Source organism: Neophocaena asiaeorientalis, unplaced genomic scaffold (assembly GCF_003031525.2).
Source record: "Neophocaena asiaeorientalis asiaeorientalis breed wild unplaced genomic scaffold, Neophocaena_asiaeorientalis_V1.1 scaffold1337, whole genome shotgun sequence".
Taxonomy (NCBI): domain Eukaryota; kingdom Metazoa; phylum Chordata; class Mammalia; order Artiodactyla; family Phocoenidae; genus Neophocaena; species Neophocaena asiaeorientalis.
In genome coordinates, this window is record NW_020173700.1 from 172,810 (window position 1) to 194,290 (window position 21,481).

General features: G+C 38.2%; 1 protein-coding gene across 8 annotated transcripts in view; it reads left to right on the forward strand.

Moving 5' to 3' along the window:
• The window catches only part of CNOT1 (CCR4-NOT transcription complex subunit 1), a 100,302-nt gene that overhangs the window by 19,057 nt on the left and 59,764 nt on the right, over positions 1 to 21,481 (forward strand). For all 8 annotated transcript variants that reach the window (XM_024750552.1, XM_024750555.1, XM_024750554.1 and 5 more), the window contains exon 2: positions 8,390 to 8,662. In XM_024750552.1, coding sequence (XP_024606320.1) covers positions 8,561 to 8,662 — 102 coding nt within the window. In that variant the 5' untranslated portion in view covers positions 8,390 to 8,560. The remainder of the gene's footprint in view (positions 1 to 8,389; positions 8,663 to 21,481) is intronic.

Sequence of the window (21,481 nt, forward strand, 5' to 3'; positions counted from 1 at the left end):
CTGGAAACCATCAATCAGTTATCACCTCTCTGTATCTATAAGTTAGGTGGGGGGGGGGGTTTCTTTGTGGAATAGAAGGGAAGTCATGGTCTTTGTCTGACTCATCTCACTTAGCATAATGTCCTCAGGACCCAACCATGTTACAGCATATGGCAGGATGTTTTTTCCCCCTCATGGCTGAATAGAATTCCATTGTATACAGAGTTGACTCTTGAACAATGTGGAATTAGGGGCATCAGTTCCCACATATAACTTTACAGTTGGTGTCATTATGTGCAGTTCCACATCTAACCACAGATTGTGTAGTGCCATAGTACATATTTACTGACAAAACCTGCGTATAGGTGGACCCATGTAGTTCAAACCTGTGTCATTCAAGGGTCCGCTGTATATCCTGCATCTTTATACGTTCATCCATTGATGGACACTTAGGTTGTTTCCATATGTTGGCTATTGTGAATAATACTGCAATAAGCATGGGAGTACAGATATCTCTTTGATAACCTATTTTCCTCTTTGGATGTATATGCAGAAGTGGGATTGTTGGATTGTATGGTAGTTTTTAATTTTTTGAGGAACTTCCACATTGTTCTCCATAGTGACTGAACCAGTTTATAATCCCACCAACAGTGCGTAGGGGTTCCCTTTCCTCCACATCCTCGCCAACACTTACCTCTTTTCTTCCTATTGATAGCCATTCTTACAGGTGTGAGGTGATATCGTGGTTTTGATTTGCATTTCCCTGAGGATTAGAGTTTTAATGTACCTGTTGGCTATTGTGATGTCATCTTTGTCTACTTAGTTCCTCTGCCTATTTTTAAAATCACATTTGTTTTGTTTTTGTGTTATTGAGTTGAATGAGTTCTTTATGAACTTTGAATATTAACCCCTTATCTGATACATGGTTTGCAAATATTCTCTCCCTTTCTGTAGGTTTTTTTTTAATAAATAAATTTATTTATTTTATTTATTTTTGGCCACGTTGGGTCTTCGTTGCTGTGTGCGTGCTTTCTCTAATTGCACCGAGCAGCGGCTACTCTTCGTTGTGGTTCGCGCGGACTTCTCATTGTGGCTTCTCTTGTTGCAGAGCACAGGCTCTAGGCACGTGGGCTCAGTAGTTGTGGCTTGTGGGCTCTAGAGCTCAGGCTCAGTAGTTGTGGCGCATGGGCTTAGTTGCTCCGCGGCATGTGGAATCTTCCCAGACCAGGGCTTGAACCCGTGTCCCCTGCATTGGCAGGCAGATTCTTAACCATTGTGCCACCAGGGAAGTCCCTGGTTTTTTTCTTTTTTATGATTGCTTTGGCTATTCAGGATCTTTTGTGGTTTCATAAAAATTTTAGGATTTTTTGGGCTTCCCTGGTGGCACAGTGGTTGAGAGTCTGCCTGCTGATGCGAGGGACACGGGTTCGTGCCCTGGTCCGGGAAAATCCCATATGCCACGGAGCATCTAGGCCCATGAGCCATGGCCGCTGAGCGTGCTCTGCAACGGGGAGGCCACAACAGTGAGAGGCCCGTGTACCGCAAAAAAAAAAAAAAAAAATAGGATTTTTTTTTTTTTTCCCTATGGAAAATGCCATTGGAATTTTGATAAGGATTGTGTTGAATCTGTAGATGGCTTTGGGTAGCCGGGACATTTTAACAATATTAACTCTTTCAATGCATGAACATGGAATGTCCTTCCATTTGTTCCTGTCTTTTTTCAAAGTTTATTTATTTATTTATTTTTGGCTGCATTGGATCTTGGTTGCTGCGCACAGGCTTTCTCTAGTTGTGGCGAGCGGGGGCTACTCTTCGTTGTGGTGCGCAGGCTTCTCATTGCGGTGGCTCTCCCATTGCAGAGCACAGGCTCTAGGTGTGCGGGCTTCAGTAATTGTGGCACATGGGCTCAGTAGTTGTGGCACAAGGGCTTAGTTGCTCCGCAGCATGTGGGATCTTCCTGGACCAGGGCTTGAACCCGTGGCCCCTGCACTGGCAGGCTGATTCTTAACCACTGCACCACCAGGGAATGTCCCCTGTTCCTGTCATCTTTCTATTGATTTCTTTACAGTTTTGTAGTTTTTATTGTACAATCTAGTATGTTTTATTAGACTCAGTTAGGAAATGTTAAAAATGAGTTCCTAAAAAAAAAAAAAAAAATGAGTTCCTGTTGATACTTCTATTTTGAATAAAATATTTCAGGTTTTTTAAAGTTTCATCTTTACTACATTGATCTGCACTGAATCTGGATTCCTATTAATTTATTTGCTGTATCCAGTAATATATAAAAGTAGCTTAAAATTGCAATGAAATATTGTTGCTAACAGCTTATTGAGTCAGATTTCTTTGAATTTTCTCTGTCCTTAAAAATATATCCCACTGTACATCAAGGGTGTTCAGATACTGTGTTCAGTAGTTACTTGAAATATTCGTTTTCACTGTGTTCTTTGTTATCAGCTTGATATTCCAGTTCATTCTTTGTGCTTGATATTAGTTTTTATCTTATGTAATTAAATTTCAAATGTAAATATGGTTCAAAAGTCAAAACCATATAAAAGATACAATCTGTGAATTTTTGTTCTGATTTCTATGTCATCTACCCAGTTCTCACCCACTCCAGTATAGGTAACTTTTTATTAGTTTATGTCTGATCTTTCCTGTGTACTTTTTGCAAAAAAGCAACTACATATATGTATGCATAGATACAAAACAAAAAGTAGTATATATATAGAAATTAAAGCTTAAACAAAGAGTAGACTACTTTGTACATAGTCCAAGATGTTTATTCACCAGTCACCAACTCATGGCCATTCCTTTGCTGTGATAAATATTGCTGCAGTGAATAACATTGTACATATGTTACATGTATGAAGTGTATAGATTTCTTGGACTTCTGTAAAAATGGAATTTTAAGTGAAATCCTCTCTGTAATCTCTTAATCTAGAGCTTATTTTTTCTGCACATGTTAACATGGATGTGTTTATGGGATGGGATCATGCTGTTCAGAGTACTGCAGCTTTTCACTCAGTGTCATGGGTATTCTTTTACTTAACACTTAGAAGATTAGCTATAAACCACAACTGCTTCCGTATTCCTTAGATGGAATGTTTAGGAAACAATTTGTAATACTGTGTAGTGTTCTGCAGTTAAAATGTGAAGTAATTTTACGTAAGTTGGATGTCTACATACCATTTTATAAGCTTTCTTTCATTTTCCAGTGTGTAGTGAATGTTTACAGCAAAACTGCGTTTTAAATGTCTTTTCACATGTTGGGTGGGATTCCATTGCATGTAGGTAGATAATCCTTCACTGATGGATGTATAGATTGTTTCTAAAATTTTAAATATTAGGAAAAATACTGAGAACACATTTAAACAGTCTTCCAGAATTGCTGTTTTACTTTTTATACAACCATGTCTTTGGGAGATTTTTTTGTTATCACTGTGCAGGTAACAGCTGTCTTATAGTATATTGCTGTCAAATGTCAGTGCCCTTTCATTCATAGTGTTAAATTGAGAAATGCTGGGGGGAATAACAGTAGTAGAATTACTGCTTGGAAGGATTTAGTGTTTTTGTTGCAAGATTGTTGCTATTATCGTTTCCACTGTTGAAATCCCAGCTCTGTGATAACAAGTCCTTTGGGGTTTTGGAAGACTATGCCTGTGTACATTTTTAATAATGAAGATAAGGAGGCCTATTGAAGTGGTAGCTGTTTTTGAACTGTTCTTTAAGACTTTGCCTTGACAGGAAATTAATAATTATTTAAAGTCTCTGAGTCCCTGGTGTATTATGGAGACCAATACTAGGCACTGCATATACAAATAGAATGCTCCTGGGCCACAAATTCCTTACAGTTAAGAAATATCTTGGAATCTCAAATTTAGTGATCTTGAAAGAATTTAACATCTAAACATTTTAGTGGAAAGCTGTTGAATAGTCACTTTATAGCTTTGCATTTAACATATTTCAAGAAGCATGTTCTATAAAACATTGTGACTCAATTTATATGTACACATTATGATGCTAAAGGTTACTTAGAAGGGTCTTAACTTGATAGTGTATGCTACTGAGGCAATTAAATTAAAAATCATCTGTTATTTACTCTCATGTGATTGTTATTTCCTCTCATGTGATTGTTATTTCTGACTAGGAAAATTTCAGTGGGTTTCCATGCCTTTTGGTAGAGTCAAAATATAGGTTGCAAAATCCTAAGCTTCAGTTTACAGCTCTTCAAATATGTAGTGAGCTCCTACTATGTAGTGATTGTAATAAGTTGGTGAACAATAGACAATTATGATCACTGCCTTCATGGAATTTACATATGAGGAGATGGGCAAATATAAATGTTACCCATGTTTGGTGATGTAATGTGGAAAAAAGGGTGGGGGTTGCAATTTTGTGGTCAGGGTGATCCTCACTGAGAAGGTGACATTTGTGTAGACTTGAAGAAGTGAGATAGTTAGCCATCTGGGTATCTGGAAGAAGAGGATTCCAGGCAGAGGCATCTAAGGTGAGAGTGTGCTGGAGAAGCAGCAAGGAGGCCATTGTAGCTAAAGGGAATTGAGCAAGGGGAAGTGAAGAAGAGGAAGGCCAGAAGAGTACCGGTGGCTAGGTTCCATCAAGTTGTGTTCGTTCATAGGCCATTATAAGGGCTCAGGCTTCCATTCTGAGTCAGTGGAGGGTTTTGAGCACAGGATGACCTGAGGTTTTTTTTAATACATATAAATTTATTTATTTTATTTATTTATTGTTTCTGGCTGCGTTGGGTCTTCATTGCTGCGCGTGGGTTCTTCTCTGGTTGCAGCGAGCAGGGCCTACTCTTCGTTGCGGTTCGCGGGCTTCTCATTCTGGTGGCTTCTCTTGTTGTGGAGCACGGGCTGTAGGCGCTCGGGCTTCAGTAGTTGTGGCACGTGGGCTCAGTAGTTGTGGATCGCGGGCTCTAGAGCGCAGACTCAGTAGTTGTGGCACAGAGGCTTAGTTGCTCTGCGGCATACGGGATCTTCCCGGACCAGGGATCGAACCTGTGTCCCCTGCACTGACAGGCGGTTTCTCAACCACTTCATCACCAGGGAAGCCCTGAGTTTTTAATATTTGAAAAGTCTTTTTCTTTGGCTGTTGTGTTGAGAATAGACTTGTAGGGAGCAAGGGTGGAAGCAGGAAGACTAGTTAGGAAGTTAACATAGTAATCCAAGTGAGAAATGATGGTGCTTTGTTATCATAGCTATGGTGAAAAATGACTGGATTCTGTGTATATTTTATAGGTAGAGCCAAAAGAGTTTTTTGACAGATTGATTATGGGGAGTGGGAAGTCTAAGAATTCGGCCTGAGTAACTTGAAGGACAGAGTTGGTATCAACTGAGATGGGGTAAACACATATGGGGTGGAACATTATGGGGGGCAGGGTGTGAAGATCAGGAGCTCTTTTTTTTGGGGGGGGGGGGCTGTGCCACTCGGCATGTGGGATCTTGGTTCCCTGACCAGGGATCGAACCCAAGCCCCCTGCATTGGAAGTGCAGAGTCTTAACCACTGGACCACCAGGGAAGTCCCAGGAGTTCAGTTTTGAACATGTTGTACAATATTTGAGATGTCATTAGGAAATTAAATAATATATTTCTAGACATCGTGAGAAATTTGGGTTGGAGATAGAACTTATAGGAGTTATTGCTATAGGTGGTTTTGAAAGCCGTAAGACTGAAATATATCAAGAAAGTGAATATAGAGAAGTCCAAGGACTCCAATACTGTGAGGTCAAAAAAGGAAGGGCCAGTAAAGGAGACTGAGAACAAGAGACCAGTGAAATGGCATTTTAGAAACAAAGTAACAAAAGTGTATTTTGGAGGGAGGGATCAGCTTGTCTAAGGCTTCTGGATGGTTAAGGTGATCACGTGTCCTAGTTTATACCTATTGTCTTGGTGTAAATTGTTAATGGTACCCTCTTTATTTTCAGAAGCGTCCTAGTTTGGTTAATAAATTATGTTGTCATCCTACTAATAGATCTCATAAGGTGATGGTTCAAAATTGGTCATTAGTTTAATGCATTAACTTGCTCGTGTAATGACGATTGGCTTGTTGAAATTTGTGTTACACTAGTATTTTTATCCTTCGCAGTCTTGTTTGTTTGTTTGTTTGTTTGTTTGTTTGTTTTGGACATGCCTCGAGGCTTGTGGGATCTTAGCTGCCCAACCAGGCATTGGACCCAGGTCATGGCAGCGAAAGCGCCACGTCCTAACCACTGGACCACCAGGGAATTCCCTCCTTCACAGCCTTTAGATGTTAACATGGAGAAGTTGTAACCCTTGTCGTGGGGCTCATATCAGAAGAGAAGATAAAGTTGAAGTGCCAAAGTATCAGGAATTCATTTTCTTGGAAGGTCATTCAACACTTGTTTTGCTGGATTTGTGCGGTACCATACGTAAAAAAATAATTAAAATAGGCTATGATCACATCTATTTCATGATAAAGTGATTCTGTTGTACAACCCTGTGTGTCAGCATTTGTGATACAGATTCTGAGCAAGGAGAAACTTTATGTCTTGCAAACTCTTATCATCTATTGCCTTTTTGTATGTAATTGTGAATAATAATTATTAGATGTGTGTAATATAGTGTAAAGTAACGACTGTTCATGTGAATAATATACTTTGAATAATACAGTTTTAGCTGAACGCAACTTGTAAACATTAAAAATACTTTGAATTATATTTGGCACTAAGAATGAACATTTTATTTTATTGTTTTAGTTTTAGTTTAGTTTTTTGGCTGCACCATGCAGCTTGCAGGATCTTTAGTTTCCTGGCCAGGGATTGAACCTGGGGCACTCAGTGAGAATGCCAAGTCCTAACCACTGGACCACCAGGGAATTCTTATCTGTGTCCTTTTTTTTTGTCTTAATGAGTATCTTTCCTGCACAGTTTTGCTTCATTCTTTTTAACAACTGCCTTGTTTGGATATACCATAATTTAGTTAAGCAGTTACTTTTTGCTGCACTTTCTTTTTGCTATGATACACAGTATTTCCGTCAAAACCTCTGTTTCCTTTGAGTTCTTGAGGCAATATACATGGAGGGATACAGTCTTAATTGTGGAATTTAGGTTCAGGGGTAGTGTAAGAAACTATTTACAATATTGCCACTTTGAGTTTCAGAAAAGATGGTACCAGTTAATAATGTTGTTAACAATCTGATAAGTCCTCTGTTTTATGGTGTGTTCTCAGACTTGGATTTTTGATTGTCTGATACAGAAAATATGCTGTCATCGTAATATGAAGGAACAGCTTGCTCTAAGAATTTATAGCAAGCAAGTTTAGTTACATATAATGGATAGATATAAACACAATTTATCTTTAACTTCTCATATGTTATTACTTTAGAATAAACAAAAATACCTTGCCACATTCCCAAGATTCTCTTACTCTTTTTTTTTTAGGGAGGATGTGGAAAAGGATAGCATAGGTAGAATCTTTGCTTTGTATGAACAAAACAGAACAAAAATGTAGGGACAGTGTAGTCTTTATACATTGTTAATAAGTTATTAAAGATAAAGGTTTAAATGCCCTTACCAAGGGGCTTTTAATCTTCATGAATTTTCTTTACCTTACATAGTAAGTTCTGATGGTAATGAAAGTATGAGCAGATTTCAGATCATGAAGCTGTGGACAAGCTTAGCTCCTTGGATTCAAAGATTTTTGTTTCAGCAGTGGTACTTGGTGAATTCTTAAAAACACTTGTGGCGTTTTTTGTTTGTTTTTTTGTGTTGTGATACAGAATGTTCCTCTGACTCACCAGGTTGTTGGAATTAAAATGATAAGCATCCTGTCATTTTAGCTATATTGCTGCTTCGAGCTTCCCTTTCTAAATTTTCCTAGTGCAGGAAGGAATTTGGGTTCTGAAGCCCTTAACTTACTTTTAAGCTAGCCGTTCAAATATCTAAAACATATATCCTAAGATAAAACTTAAAGACCAAACTATTGTCTGATTCTGAAGCAGTATATAAGTTGTAAGGTGAATAAATGGGATCTTATAAATAAGTTGTAGATAGTGTGAGAAGAGGGATTGAAAATGTCAGATGAGTGTTTCTTTCCACAGACCCTAATTTTACTTAATCAGTTTTCTGTGGCTTCCAAAGGGAATAGTATAAATTATCATTGAAATTGATAGAGTAGAAGCCTCAAATATTATAGGACATCTTGCTAAAATGACAACTTTTTTGTGGGTGGGTGTGTGTGATTTTTCTTTTTTATACCAGCCCTACCTAATTTTTAAAACTTGGCATCTTTTATCAATAGTGGTTGAGACATCTTACTTTTTTAAAAAGATCCTTAGTGATATTTCAGGTATTAAGATGGAAAGATGGTTATTTAACCCTTTTTAACCCTAATAAAACATTAATTAAAATATCTTTTTTTTTTTTAACAGGTGCCATGTTTCAGAACAGAGTAAGACCCCTGGTAAAGAACTGAAGACACTGTACAGACATCAGATATAGGCTAATTACAAAGAAAGCATTAACCTGCCTCTGAGGTGACTAAAGGGGAATAATGGTGATTTTGCGCCGGGCTCGGCCGCCTGCTTCCGCCCCAACCAGCAATGAATCTTGACTCGCTCTCGCTGGCCTTGTCTCAAATCAGCTACCTGGTGGACAATTTAACCAAGAAAAACTACCGAGCCAGCCAGCAGGAAATACAGCATGTAAGTAAACTAGTGAGAAAACAAGTACCATTAAAGGAATGAGTATGCAGTGAAAAGAAAATTGGAAATTTTTGTGGGTATGTTGCATGAAAAGTAACATTTGCCCCTTATTTCAAGTGATTTCAGTTTAATATATAAAAGAGAGCTTTCACAAGGTTGTTCAGCTGTCACCATCTAACTCCAGAATGTTTTCATCACCCCTAAAAGAAACACCTGAATCCATTAGCAGTTGCTTTCCATTTCTTCTTCCCTCCAGCCCCTGGTAACCACTAACCTACTTTGTGCTTCCATGGATTTGCCTTTTTGGACATTTCATATAAATGGAATCATACCATATGAGGCCTTTTGTTTCTGCCTTCTTTCACTAGCATAAGTTTTCAAGGTTGATCCATGTTCGAGCATGCATTTAGATATTTAGGTTTGGTTCTACTTTTTGGCTGTTGTGAATATTGTGGCTGTCAACATTCATTTACAAGTTTTGGGTGGATGTTTATTTTAAAGTTTGAGGATATATACCAAAAAATGGAATTGCTGGGTCATATGGTAATTCTGACTTTCTGAAGAACAGCTAGACTGTCTTCCAGAACACTGTATCACTTTTCACTTCTAGGAGCAGTGTATGAAGGCTCTAGTTTTTCTTCATCCTCACTAATACTTGTTACTGTGTGTCTTTGCTTTTAGCCATTCTAGTGGGTGTGAACTGGTATCTCATTGTAGTTTTGATTTAGAGTTAATGATGCTGAGCATCTTTTCATGTGCTTATTTGTATATCTTTGGAGAAATTTCAGTTTGTACCCCCACAATCTTTTTTAAATTTTTTATTGTTTATTTGGCTGCATCAGGTCTTAGTTGTGGCTCCAGAGCACATGGGCTCAGTAGTTGCGGCACTTGGGCTCTCTAGTTGTGGCACGTGGGCTTAATTGCCCCAGGGCATGTGGGATCTTAGTTCCCCGACCAGGGATTGAACCCGCGTCCCCTGCATTGGAAGGTGGATTCTTGCCTACTGGACCACCAGGGAAGTACACCCCTGCCACCAGAGAAGCCCTAATTTTATTTTTAAAATAGATAATATAGTGGGACTTCCCTGACCAGTGCAGGGGACATGGGTTTGAGCCCTGGTCCAGGAAGATCCCACATGCCGCAGAACAGCTAAGCCCGCGAGCCACAACTACTGAGCCCTCGTGCCACAACGGCTGAAGCCTGTGAGCCTAGAGCCCATGGTCCACAACAAGAGAAGCCACCACAATGAGAAGCCCGCACACTACAATGAAGAGTAGCCCCCGCTCGCCGCTACTAGAGAAAGCCCGCGTGCAGCAACAAAGACCCAGTGCAGCCAAAAATAAATAAATTAATTTAAAAAACTAGATAATATATTAACCTAGCTACCCATTTCTCCTACCCATAGGCAACTGATACTAGCTATTTCTTAACTGTCCTTACAAAGATATTTGCCTATAGAAAATAGGGAAATATTTCCCATCCCTTTTCATATGGTGACATACAGTATAAACTGTTCTGCATCTTGATTTATTTAATTTGTTTAGTTAACTAGTTTATCCTGGAAATGATTCCTTATCCGTACACAAAAAGCTTTATTCTTTTAAGGGTGCATAGTAAACCATGGTATGGGTGAATCATATAGAATTTACTTCGCTATTGATGCACATTTAGGTTATGTAAATTTTTTTTTTTTTTGCTATTGACAGTGTTGTTACAAGATTATTTCTTGCATGCATATATCTGTCAGTATGTTTGTAGGGTAGATTCCTAGAAACTCAAGCTTGGGCAACTCTTCTGCTCTGCTCTCTAATGGAAAAGCTCAATTCTTAGAATTATATATTTCTGTTTGATTTTTTTCTTTACATGTAGCACTGTTTCTCTGGTACATTGAAAAAGCAGGTGTGTATGCTTATGGAGTTTATTACATTTGATGCTGCTTTGACAAATTATAGTGCTTAAGTTCATTGTTCTAATACCTTCAGTGGTCCTCTTACTACCGAACAAAGTCAAAGCTCCTCAGTAAAACGTTTCAGGGCCCTACTGTAAGTCCAGTTCTAAATGCCTTACTTGGAATTCTGTTCTTTCAAGAACCAAATCCAATACCACCTTGCCAGTGAAGACTTACCCTCCTTTTCCTTTATTTGGATTAATTCCTTAGGCTCATTCTGAAAGCTGTGTTGGTCTGAATGTGACCTAACAGTTTCATGCAGCTACTATTTAAACATCTGCTGTGTATCACATACTCTTTTTGTGTGTGTGTGAGCTTTTTTTTCAAAGATTTAATAACATGTATACATGGGAGAGACTGAGGAAAACTGAGTAACTCCTAATCAACTTTTTATTGAATTAAAATGTATATACCGAACAATTCATAAATCATAAGTGTGCAGATGAATTTTCATAAAGTGAACATAGCTATTAATAACCATGCAGATTAAGAAAATTGATACTAGCATATCAGAAGCTGTTTTAGTTGTTGAACATATCACTTATGACCCAGCAGTTGTTTCTCTGTGTGTAACGAACAGAAATGCATATATACATTGATCAAAAAAACATATATTGTGATAGCCCAAAGTTGGAAACAACTGAGTGTCCATCAACAAGGTATACTAAGAAGCAGTGAGACTATTTCGTGGAACAACATGGATTGATCTTACAGTGTTGAGTGAAGAATGCTAAACATTGTCAGTTCAGTAATTCTGTGTACGGTCAATTCTCTCGTCATAGCAACCATTCAAGCATTTACAGTGTTCCAGGCATTATTGTTAATGTGATTTTATGTCAGTTCTCACATTGTTGTCGCAGTCATGCAGGATGGGTAGTGGGTAGTATTGTTCCATTTTACACTAAGGTTCAAAGACATTAAATATTTTTGCCCACTGGTACTCTGCCTGAAAGTGGCAGATGTGAGATTGGAACTCACAACATTCCTATGTTGAATCTCTTTGTAATTGTTCACGGAAGACAAAGAAGTAGAAGGAAATTAGAGACTCTGGATTGGAAGGTCATCTAGTCCCAAGTTTGATGCCCTGACAGCCCCTACACTAAAACGTCTTCCACTTTTTGTCAGAGTGGCCTTTCTAAAATGTATATCTAATAGTCTCTTTGCCACTTTAAAATCTTTTGTGTGTCTCTGTCCCACTCAATTTAAAGCTCATACTCCTAAACTGGGCCTTTATTGCTGTTCTTTTGGAAGCAGATATGAAACATTTTGGAATGCAGGTTATTTATAAGGTTTCAACACCTGTAGGAGAAAGAGGACTGGTTGGAAACAGAATTGGACAGGAGGAGAACTACAGTGGAAATCTTCATCAACTCCATGGAGAATTCTGGGATGGGTATCAGAGTTGTCCCATAGGGGGCCCAAATGGCTAGGCCTTCATTCCCTGTTGTTATTGTATGAGGGCTCCCTCGGGAGGGCTTGTTCCCTTGGGTAGTATGATTGCAGCTTAGACAGACACTGAAGGAGCTGATTGCTGGGGCACCTGCAACTTTAACTTGAAGTGGGAAATATGGTGGCACTGTCTGAATTTACCCCAGCAAGGCTCTGCGTGATCTGGTCAATTTAATACTATATTTTAATTGGTTTGATCATCTTCCTTACTCCCAAGACCTCATGGTGTGGGACTATCCTTTAGTTTATGTCTCTTAAACCTAACATTTAGTAAGTGTTCAAATGCAATTGGAATGAAAGAAGGAATAAATGAATAAGTAATTAATTTTGAAGGTAAATGTTAGAATGCTTGGTTTCAGCCTATGGCTGAGGTTTTCAGTGTTACAGATATTCTTTAGACAAGTGTGTCCTCAGTGCTACCCTTGCAGATAGTCCCCTCTCTTTTACTTTTAGAATGATTAGGAATTTAGAACTGGGATGGAAGCAGGGTTCTAGTTCTTGACTCTGTCTTGATTTCCTTTGGTGATATATAAAGGCTTATTGCACTTCTTAGATGCCTAATATATTTTAGTGCCATACTTTTTGGGGCTTAGACTAATAGGTTGGCTAGGATTGTGTTCCCTTTGTTATTTCTCCTACTGACTAGTAGGAAGAAGGAATGTTTATTGTATTTATTAGATGTATGAGTTCCCTAAACATGAACAACGAGCTAGTTAGTATTACCATTTTATAGATGAAAAAACAAGTTTAAATTTTAATTTGCCCCCTCAGTCAGGATTTTATGATGTTCTTTAGAGCAGCGTCCCCAACCTTTTTAGCACCAGTGGTGGGTTTCCTGGAAAAAATGGGCGGGGATGCGGGAGGGAGATGGTGATGGTTCAGGCTTGTAATGCGAGCGATGGGGAGTGCAGAGGAAGCTTTGCTCCTTGCCCACTGCTCACCACCGCTCACCTCCCGCTGTGCGGCTGCTTGTTTGAGGCCCAGGGCTTGGGGACCCCTGCTTTAGAGAGTAACTCCTATAGTTGTTCTTTTCTTTAAAAATATTTGTTGTCATTATTACAGAAATTATGTAAGTAAAATATAGAAAAAATAAAATCAACTCTGGCTTTTCTACTCAGCTTTTTAACACTTATGAGTATTTTTTGTCTTTGCATTAAAAGTAGCTTATAAAAATATTTTATACTGTTCTTTAAATGATAGTCTCTAAATATAATGTTAAAACGTTTTATTAAAATTTCAAATTTATTTCATTTATAAAAATATAAAAGTTAAAAATTAAAATTTATTAAGTAAGTAAAATTTATATTAAAATTAAGTAAGTAAAATTTATTTATGCTACTCACACACACGAGTAGTATAATATAGCCCCCATGAATCTGTCATCTACCTTCATTTGAAGTCATGACCAATCTTGTTTCATCTAACCCATTGTCCTCAGTTGTTTTAAAGCAGATCCCAGTTATAATTTCATCTATTTATATAAACCTAACCTCAATACTGTTATCACATCTTTTTTTAAAAAATTTATTTATTTACTTTGGGCTGTGTTGGGTCTTCATTTCTGTGCGAGGGCTTTCCCTAGTTGCGGCGAGCGGGGGGCCGCTCTTCATCGCGGTGCACAGCCTCTCACTATTGCGGCCTCTCCTGCTGCGGAGCACAGGCTCCAGATGCGCAGGCTCAGCAGTCCTGGCTCACAGGCCCAGCCGCTCCGCGGCATGTGGGATCCTCCCAGACCAGGGCTTGAACCCGTGTCCCCTGCATTAGCAGGCACGCTCTCAACCACTGCGCCGCCAGGGAAGCCCTATCACATCTTTTTTTAAAACACAGTAATTCTTTAAAAAAGAATTGTATTGAAGTATATTTGATTTACAATGTGTTTCTGGTGTACAGCAGAGTGATTCAGTTATACATATGTATATTTTTCATATTCTTTTCCATTATGGTTTATTACAGGACACTGAATATAGTTCCTTGTACTATATAGGAGGATGTTGCTGTTTAGCCATTCTGTATAATAGTTTGCACCTGCTAATCCCAAACTCCCAATCCTCGCCCACACCCCATCCCCCAGCAAAATAATTCTTAAACATCAAATATCTAGTTAACATTCACATTTCCTCAGTTTGCTTCATAAAAAAAATTTTAAAGTTAACTTGAGTTACAACCACCCCCCACCCCTCTCCCCAGTTTGTTTGTTGCATTGGCCCTTACTAAATCTCTTTTAAAATCTGGGTTTTCTCTCCCTCTATTTTTCTTGCAGTTATTTTGTTAAAGAAATCAGGTTGTCCTGTAGTTACCCACAGTCTGAATATTGCTGATTACATTCCCAGCATGGTATTTTACATGTTCTTCTTACTGTTGTATTTCCTGTAAATTGGTAATTAAATTTGGGAGCTTAATCAGATTAAGGTTTTTTCTCCCTTAGGACAGTTTTACAGGTGGTAGTGTATACTTTTATTAGGAGGTTCATAATGTCTAGTCATCTCTATTTTTGTTATTTTTAGCAGGCTTTGTTCATTGCCTGGATTCATTGATTTGTTAGGGATTGCAAAGTGGTGACATTCTAGTTGTTAGACGTTTTTTATTAGTTGAAATAGTTCTGTAAAGGGAAACTTGCCCTTACCAACTGTAACTATCTGGTTGCCCGAAGTACAGTTTATAGAGGAAGGGCTTGATTCTCTCTCTCTATTTGCCGGTTTTCAAAATGACTTGTTTCCTAGCATCCTCCAAATATGACCAATAAATGAGTTTTTTAATATTAGGAACTCATGTATTTTTAACATATTTGATGTGTTTGAATTCATTGAACGTATTATTGATATTCATCCATTATCCTCTTTGGCCAGTGTAAACTTATTCATGTTGGCTTCTGAGTCCTTTTGACCATATTCTTATTCGTTGTCTTTGTTGTGATTCCAGAAACTTGGAAACTGAAATATTCCAGACTCGTATGTTTCTTGCTTCAGACCTGGAAAATTAGCAATTTCTCTAAGAGGTCTTGGTTTTATTTTACTGGGAAATGGTATTTAGAGATTACTGTCTCTTGTGTAAATAAATGATTAAGACCATTTAGGTGATACAAACAAACTTTAACATTTCATGAAGTGGACAGTCTTACTTCAGAGAACTGCAAAATGGGCAGAAGACAAGAACCTTTTATTGGGTAAAGAATAAAGAACAGACACTTTGCTGGTGGTCCAGTAGTTAAAACTCCATGCTCCCAACGCAAGGGGCACGGGTTCGAGCCCTGGTCAGGAAACTAAGATTCCACATGCTGCCTGGCACGGCCAAAAAGAAAAGAATAAAGAAAAAACAAATAGAAAAATATATGATTGGCTGGGACCACATAGTCAACCTTGTTAGGGGTTAGATAGCGGTTAGAACACCCAGAATCAGCTTGGTGTTTGGGAATTGGCTGACTGAATATACTGTGTTTCTGGTCAAGCGAAACATTTATGGGGGCTCCAGAGTTATCTAAGTTTTGGTTTGCTGATGTTACACCAAGGGCAGGAACACTCCATTTTGGGCCTAGAAAGTTATTTCAACACTTGTATTGTTTACTGATACTCAGTTGGCCATTATTAGGCCTTTCAGTGGACAAAGCTAAGGAGAAAATACACCATGATTTCATACTAATACTTCCAGTTTAATTTCAGGACCAAGGGATTTTTATTTCAATTCATTACCTAAAATCTGTCTCTCCTTACTTCCAGTGCAGAAAATTCCCGTTTTCAGTAATGAAAAGTCATTTGTTTTATTCCACACTCCACAGTCAAGAGTCTCAGATTATCTGTGACTCTACTTAACAGCACTGTGATTATGGAAAATAGTTTACCATTTTTTGGTGGGGTTGGTGGGGGAGCTTTTAAGGTATATCTCACTAGAGATGTTAAATCAAGTTACTGTTTTAAAGTCATTTAAAATGGTTCTTCTTGGAATAGTTATGCCACACCACCAACTGGAGTTTGGGTTCATCGTTTTCATATTATTTTCAATATTTACAAAGTACTTTTAATAGTAATCTAATTTTGCTTGATACCATGTAAAACGTTTATTTCCCAAGTCAAATCTATAAAATGACTTTTATTAAAAGAGTAGTTTATGCAATGAGGTATCACCTCACACCAGTCAGAATGGCCATTATTAAAAATAAGTCTACAAATACTAAATGCTGGAGAGGGTGTGGAGAAAAAGGAACCTTCCTACACTGCTGGTGGGAATGTAAATTGGTGCAGCCACTATGGAGAACACTATGGAGGTTACTTAAAAAGCTAAAAATAGAGTTACCATATGATCCTGCAATCCCACTCCAAGGCATATATTGGCAGAAAACTCTTAATTAGAAAAGATACATGCATGCCCAGTGTTCATAGCAGCACTATTACAATACCCAAGACATGGGAGCAACCTAAATGTCCATTGAGAGATGAATGGATAAAGAAGATTGTGTGTGTGTGTGTGTGTGTGTGTGTGTGTGTGTGTACGTACACACAGTGGAATATTAGCCATAAAAAAGAATGAAAGAATGAAAAAATGACATTTGCAGGAACATGGATAGACTTAGAGATATATTAAGTAAGAGAAAGACAAATATATGAAATCACTTATTTGTGGAATCTACAAAAATGATACAAATGAACTAATTTACGAAACAGAAAGAGACTCACGGACATCGAAAACAAACTCACGGTTACCAAAGGGGATAGTGGAGGGAAGGGGGAGATAAATTAGGAGTTCGGGATTAATAAATACACCCTACTATTATATAAAATAGGTAAATAACAAGGACCTGTATAGCACAGGGAACTATACTCAATATCTTATAATAACCTACAATAGAAAAGCATCTGAAAAAGATAAATATATGTAACTGAATCACTTTGCTGTACACTTGGAACTAACACAACATTGTAAATTAACTATACTTCAGTTTAAAAAAGTTTTTTAAAGAGTTGCTTAGTCTTATTAAAAATGTATTATATATTGAAATGGATTGAGTACTTGCAGCCTGTTCTTTTACTGCAGTTTTTATATTCCTGAAAATATCTTTTATTTTCATACATTTTTTTGACCATAGATCATTGTCAGAAGATTTGTTTCATTTGGAACTCAGGTGCCGTTACCTGAGTTCTTTCATGCTTGAGAATATCTTTCTTGTTTTTATTGGAAGTCCAGTTATCACTAGATATATATATTCCCCCTAGTTTTGCAAATATTGTTCCCCATTATTCTTTCAATAGCGTCAGTTGCCAAAAGCTGCCTATCTTCCTTTGTCTCTCTCCTCCCTCATGCATTTTAGGTGACTAACTTTTCCTGCCAGCATCTATTCCTAAACTCAATATCCCTATGAATTTCCCTTTAAAAAAAAAATTAATTTATTTATTTGGCTGTGTTGGGTCTTTGTTGCTGTGCACGGGCTTTCTCTAGTTGTGGCAAGCGGGGGCTACTTTTCATTACGGTGCACAGGCTTTTCATTGTGGTGGCTTCTCTTGTTGTGGAGCACGGGCTCTAGGCGCGAGCTTCAGTAGTTGTGGCGCATGGGCTTAGTTGCTCCGTGGCATGTGGGATCTTCCTGGACTAGGGCTCGAACCTGTGTCCCTTGCATTGGCAGGCGGAATCTTAACCACTGCGCCACCAGGGAAGTCCCTGAATTTCCTTTTCATTAGAGTTTATTAACTTCGAGTGTATGCTGTAGTATTGATTATTCTGCATCAGCCTTTCTTGTGCTATGGTATACCTTTCATTCTTCCAACTCAAATGTTTATTTCAGGGATATTTTTGTTGTTTTCTTTGAATGTTTTTCTTTTCTTGTGGATTGAGGTATTATATATTGATTATTAAGTTATCTTTTCTGTAAGAGTTTTGCTTTGTTTCTTAAGTGCCAAAAGTTTGCTTTCATTTCCTTCTGTTATGTTGTACTTGAACCTAGTGTTTTGTTTTACCTTTTTGAGGACTTTCCTCTTAAAAAACAAAAACAGCTCCTATAATCTCTTCAAGGATATGGAATACTATTTGTCTGAACTCTTCTGTTTGTTTGTGTAAGTCTTTTGTTTCCTTTAAATTAAAAACAAATTTTTTTTTCTGGGTGGGGGGTCTTTTGAAAGTATGTTCTTCACCTGTCTTGTTTGTTTCTTTGCTCTGTTTTACAGTTTCTTCAAAGAGGTTCCAGGCTGAGTCTTTGAATTTTTGCTTGTCTTTGAATCAACACATTATTTACTCACATATAAACCATCTTGGGGATACTTGAGGGTGGGGAAGTGTGTTGGGGTAGTCTGCCATGTTCTGTATCCAGGTTTGGTAATGGTTACCTCTTCTTTGTTATTCTGCTTCTCCAGGATTCTCCTTTAACTCAATGGTTTGCTTACAGACATTAAAAGTAGCATCTTGAGCTTGGTTCCCTCAGCTCTGTCTCCTTTGCCATTTTCTAATTTCCATATATAGATCTGGGTCTCTAAATGGACAGTCTTCTTTCATGGCTCATCTGTGCTCCAGATTCATCACTTGAACAAAGGATAACTATGTGTGTTTTGGTACATTCACCAGTCCTAAACATTTTTATTTCCAGATTTATCAGTCCCAAATAGAAACCTGCATTTAGCCTGTCATTTGAGGTACTGAGAATAAGCTATCTGACATATCTCTCTGGACCACTTCTTATGTGAATGTTTTGTTGAAAATGGATTTTTTTTTTTCATATGAGAGGCTAGAAGAAAAATAATATATGAGAGGCTATAATAGGAAAAAAGGACTCTTAGTTCTACCATCTTTTACTTAGGAGTTTTACAGTTCTGTGCCTTTTCTGTTAAAAGTAACCCTTTATGTTTACTGCAAAAATTTTTCATGGTCTTTTCAGTATGTTAAACTGTTTTGAATAGGTACACTATTTTTTATAAAGTAACCCAAAGCATTCATACAGATAATACAGTAAAAACCTGGAATGCCGTTTTTTTTTTTTTTTTTTGCTGTACGCGGGCCTCTCACTGTTGTGGCCTCTCCCGTTGCGGAGCTCCGGACGCACAGGCTCAGCAGCCATGGCTCATGGGCCCAGCCGCTCTGCCGCATGTGGGATCTTCCCAGACCGGGGCACGAACCCGTGTCCCCTGCATTGGCAGGCGGACTCTCAACCACGGCGCCAACAGGGAAGCCCTGGAATGACTATTTTTAATGGTTAGAATATGTATAACAAGTTTAAGAAATATGAAGATCCTACATTATTTGTGTGGTGCAGTATATGTATGTTTACGTACAATCCAATTATTCCAATTACTATAATCATTGTAATGTAGTGAGTTACTGTCTTCAATTTAAATTTTAAAAATCTGGTACTTTGTAATTATATAGAATCTTGGGTCTCTGAGGTCATCTGTTAGGCTAGATTTAGTAATTTTCTTTATATAAATCTTGTTTTTATGTGAAAATCTCTATAGATGTGGTTTGTTTTCTTCTGTTTATTTGGGGGTTTTTTGGCTGCACCAGGATCTTAGTTCCCCAACCAGGGATTGAACCCGTGCTGCCTGAACTGGAAGCCGAGTCTTAACTACTGCACCACCAGGGAAGTCCCAATGTGGGTTTTTTTCTAAGCTGTTTTTAGGAGCTGGGGTTGATATTACAATTCCTCAGATAATTGCTGCTTTATCAGTATTCTACCCGAAGAATGACTTTTAAAGTATTAATAGAGGTAGGGATTTTTGATGTTTCTTACTGTGGAAGTTAGTTGACTACTTCATTTACTCATTACCATTTGTGGACAACCTTATTAGGAGTATCTTTATAACAAGCTAAAATAAACTGTTTGGGACTCTTTTTGTGAGGATTTAATATTCAAGTACCCTTCACATAATTAAGTCTTTATTCTTCCCTTATGTGTGCTCTCTAGGCCAAATAGTACCCCATTTCCCCAACCATTCTGCATGATTTTCTGAATCTCTACCATCCATCGTGGATGCACTATTTTTTAGTGTTCCTCTTAATGTGTGACTCTTAGATGAGAATATGTTACTCTAGCCACAAATCAGATTATTACAAAAGTATTGTAGAATGAATGCCTTTGATAAAGTTACTTTATTTTTAATAGCCAAAGATTTTGCTATCAAATTGTAAGGTATAGTTAACGTCACTAAAAGGTAGTTGATTTTGCTAGTCTCCCCTGCCCAGTGGGTGTAATGGTTTGAACCTAAGGGAAAATGTATAAGGCTTAATCTTATGGGATCAATGAAATCTTATTTCAGCATCTTTGCAACCCAAGATCATGTTTTTAAAATACCACTTTTGTTTTAAAAGAAAACAATTGCTCCTAGAGAAGGGTAGCATGGTATCACAGGAAGAATATTTCATTCACTTAGCAGCCATAAAACACACTTTCTGATTCTACCACTTATCCAGCAAATTATATGACATTTGTCTTTAGTCTTTGCAATCTTGATTAAAAAAAAACAAAACAAACCTTGTCTGTAATAACATGGTGTATTATATGTATATACTACTTAGGGTTGTTGTGAAGATTGAGTTGTTGTAAAAAGCAATTTTAAAATTATAAAATGTTACAGAAATAAATGCTAAGGATAAGGGATATTCATTAAATTCGGTGATCCTAATTAAAACAAAAATTTCTGGGGTTTCAGTGGCCATTGACAGTCTCTTGGAATGTCTTTCCTTTTTTTTTTTTTTTGCAGTACACGGGCCTCTCACTGCTGTGGCCTCTCCCGTTGTGGAGCGCAGTCTCAGGGGCCCAGCTGCTCTGCGGCATGTGGGATCTTCCTGGACCGGGGCACAAACCCGTGTCCCCTGCATCGGCAGGCGGACTCTCAAACACTGCGCCACCAGGGAAGCCCTGTCTTTCCATCTTTTAGGTTGGTGTAAGAGTACCAGTTAAGGGCTTCCCTGGTGGTGCAGTGGTTGAGAATCTGCCTGCTAATGCAGGGGACACGGGTTCGAGCCCTGGTCTGGGAGGATCCCACATGCTGTGGAGCAACTAGGCCCGTGAGCCACAACTACTGAGCCTGCGCGTCTGGAGCCTGTGCTCCGCAAAAAGAGAGGCTGCGATAGTGAGAGGCCCGCGCACCGTGATGAAGAGTGGCCCCCGCTTGCCACAACTAGAGAAAGCCCTCTCACAGAAATGAAGACCCCACACAGCAAAAATAAATAAATTAATTAATAAACTCCTACCCTCAGCATCTTCTTTTAAAAAAAAAAAAAGTGCCAGTTAAGTCAGTATGCTAATTAACCATGATCTGGTTCCCTGACTCCTGCTGGCCTTTTTTTCTGTTACTAAAATCCTTTATGTATTGTTTACCTTCTGTCTCAAATGCTCTTCCTTCATTGTATCTTTGGTTGTCACCTAAATATTTTAAGTCTCAGTTTACATGTTACATCTTTAGGGATGGCCTCTCTGAGGTATACCCCCCCCCCCCCCCCCCTGTCCA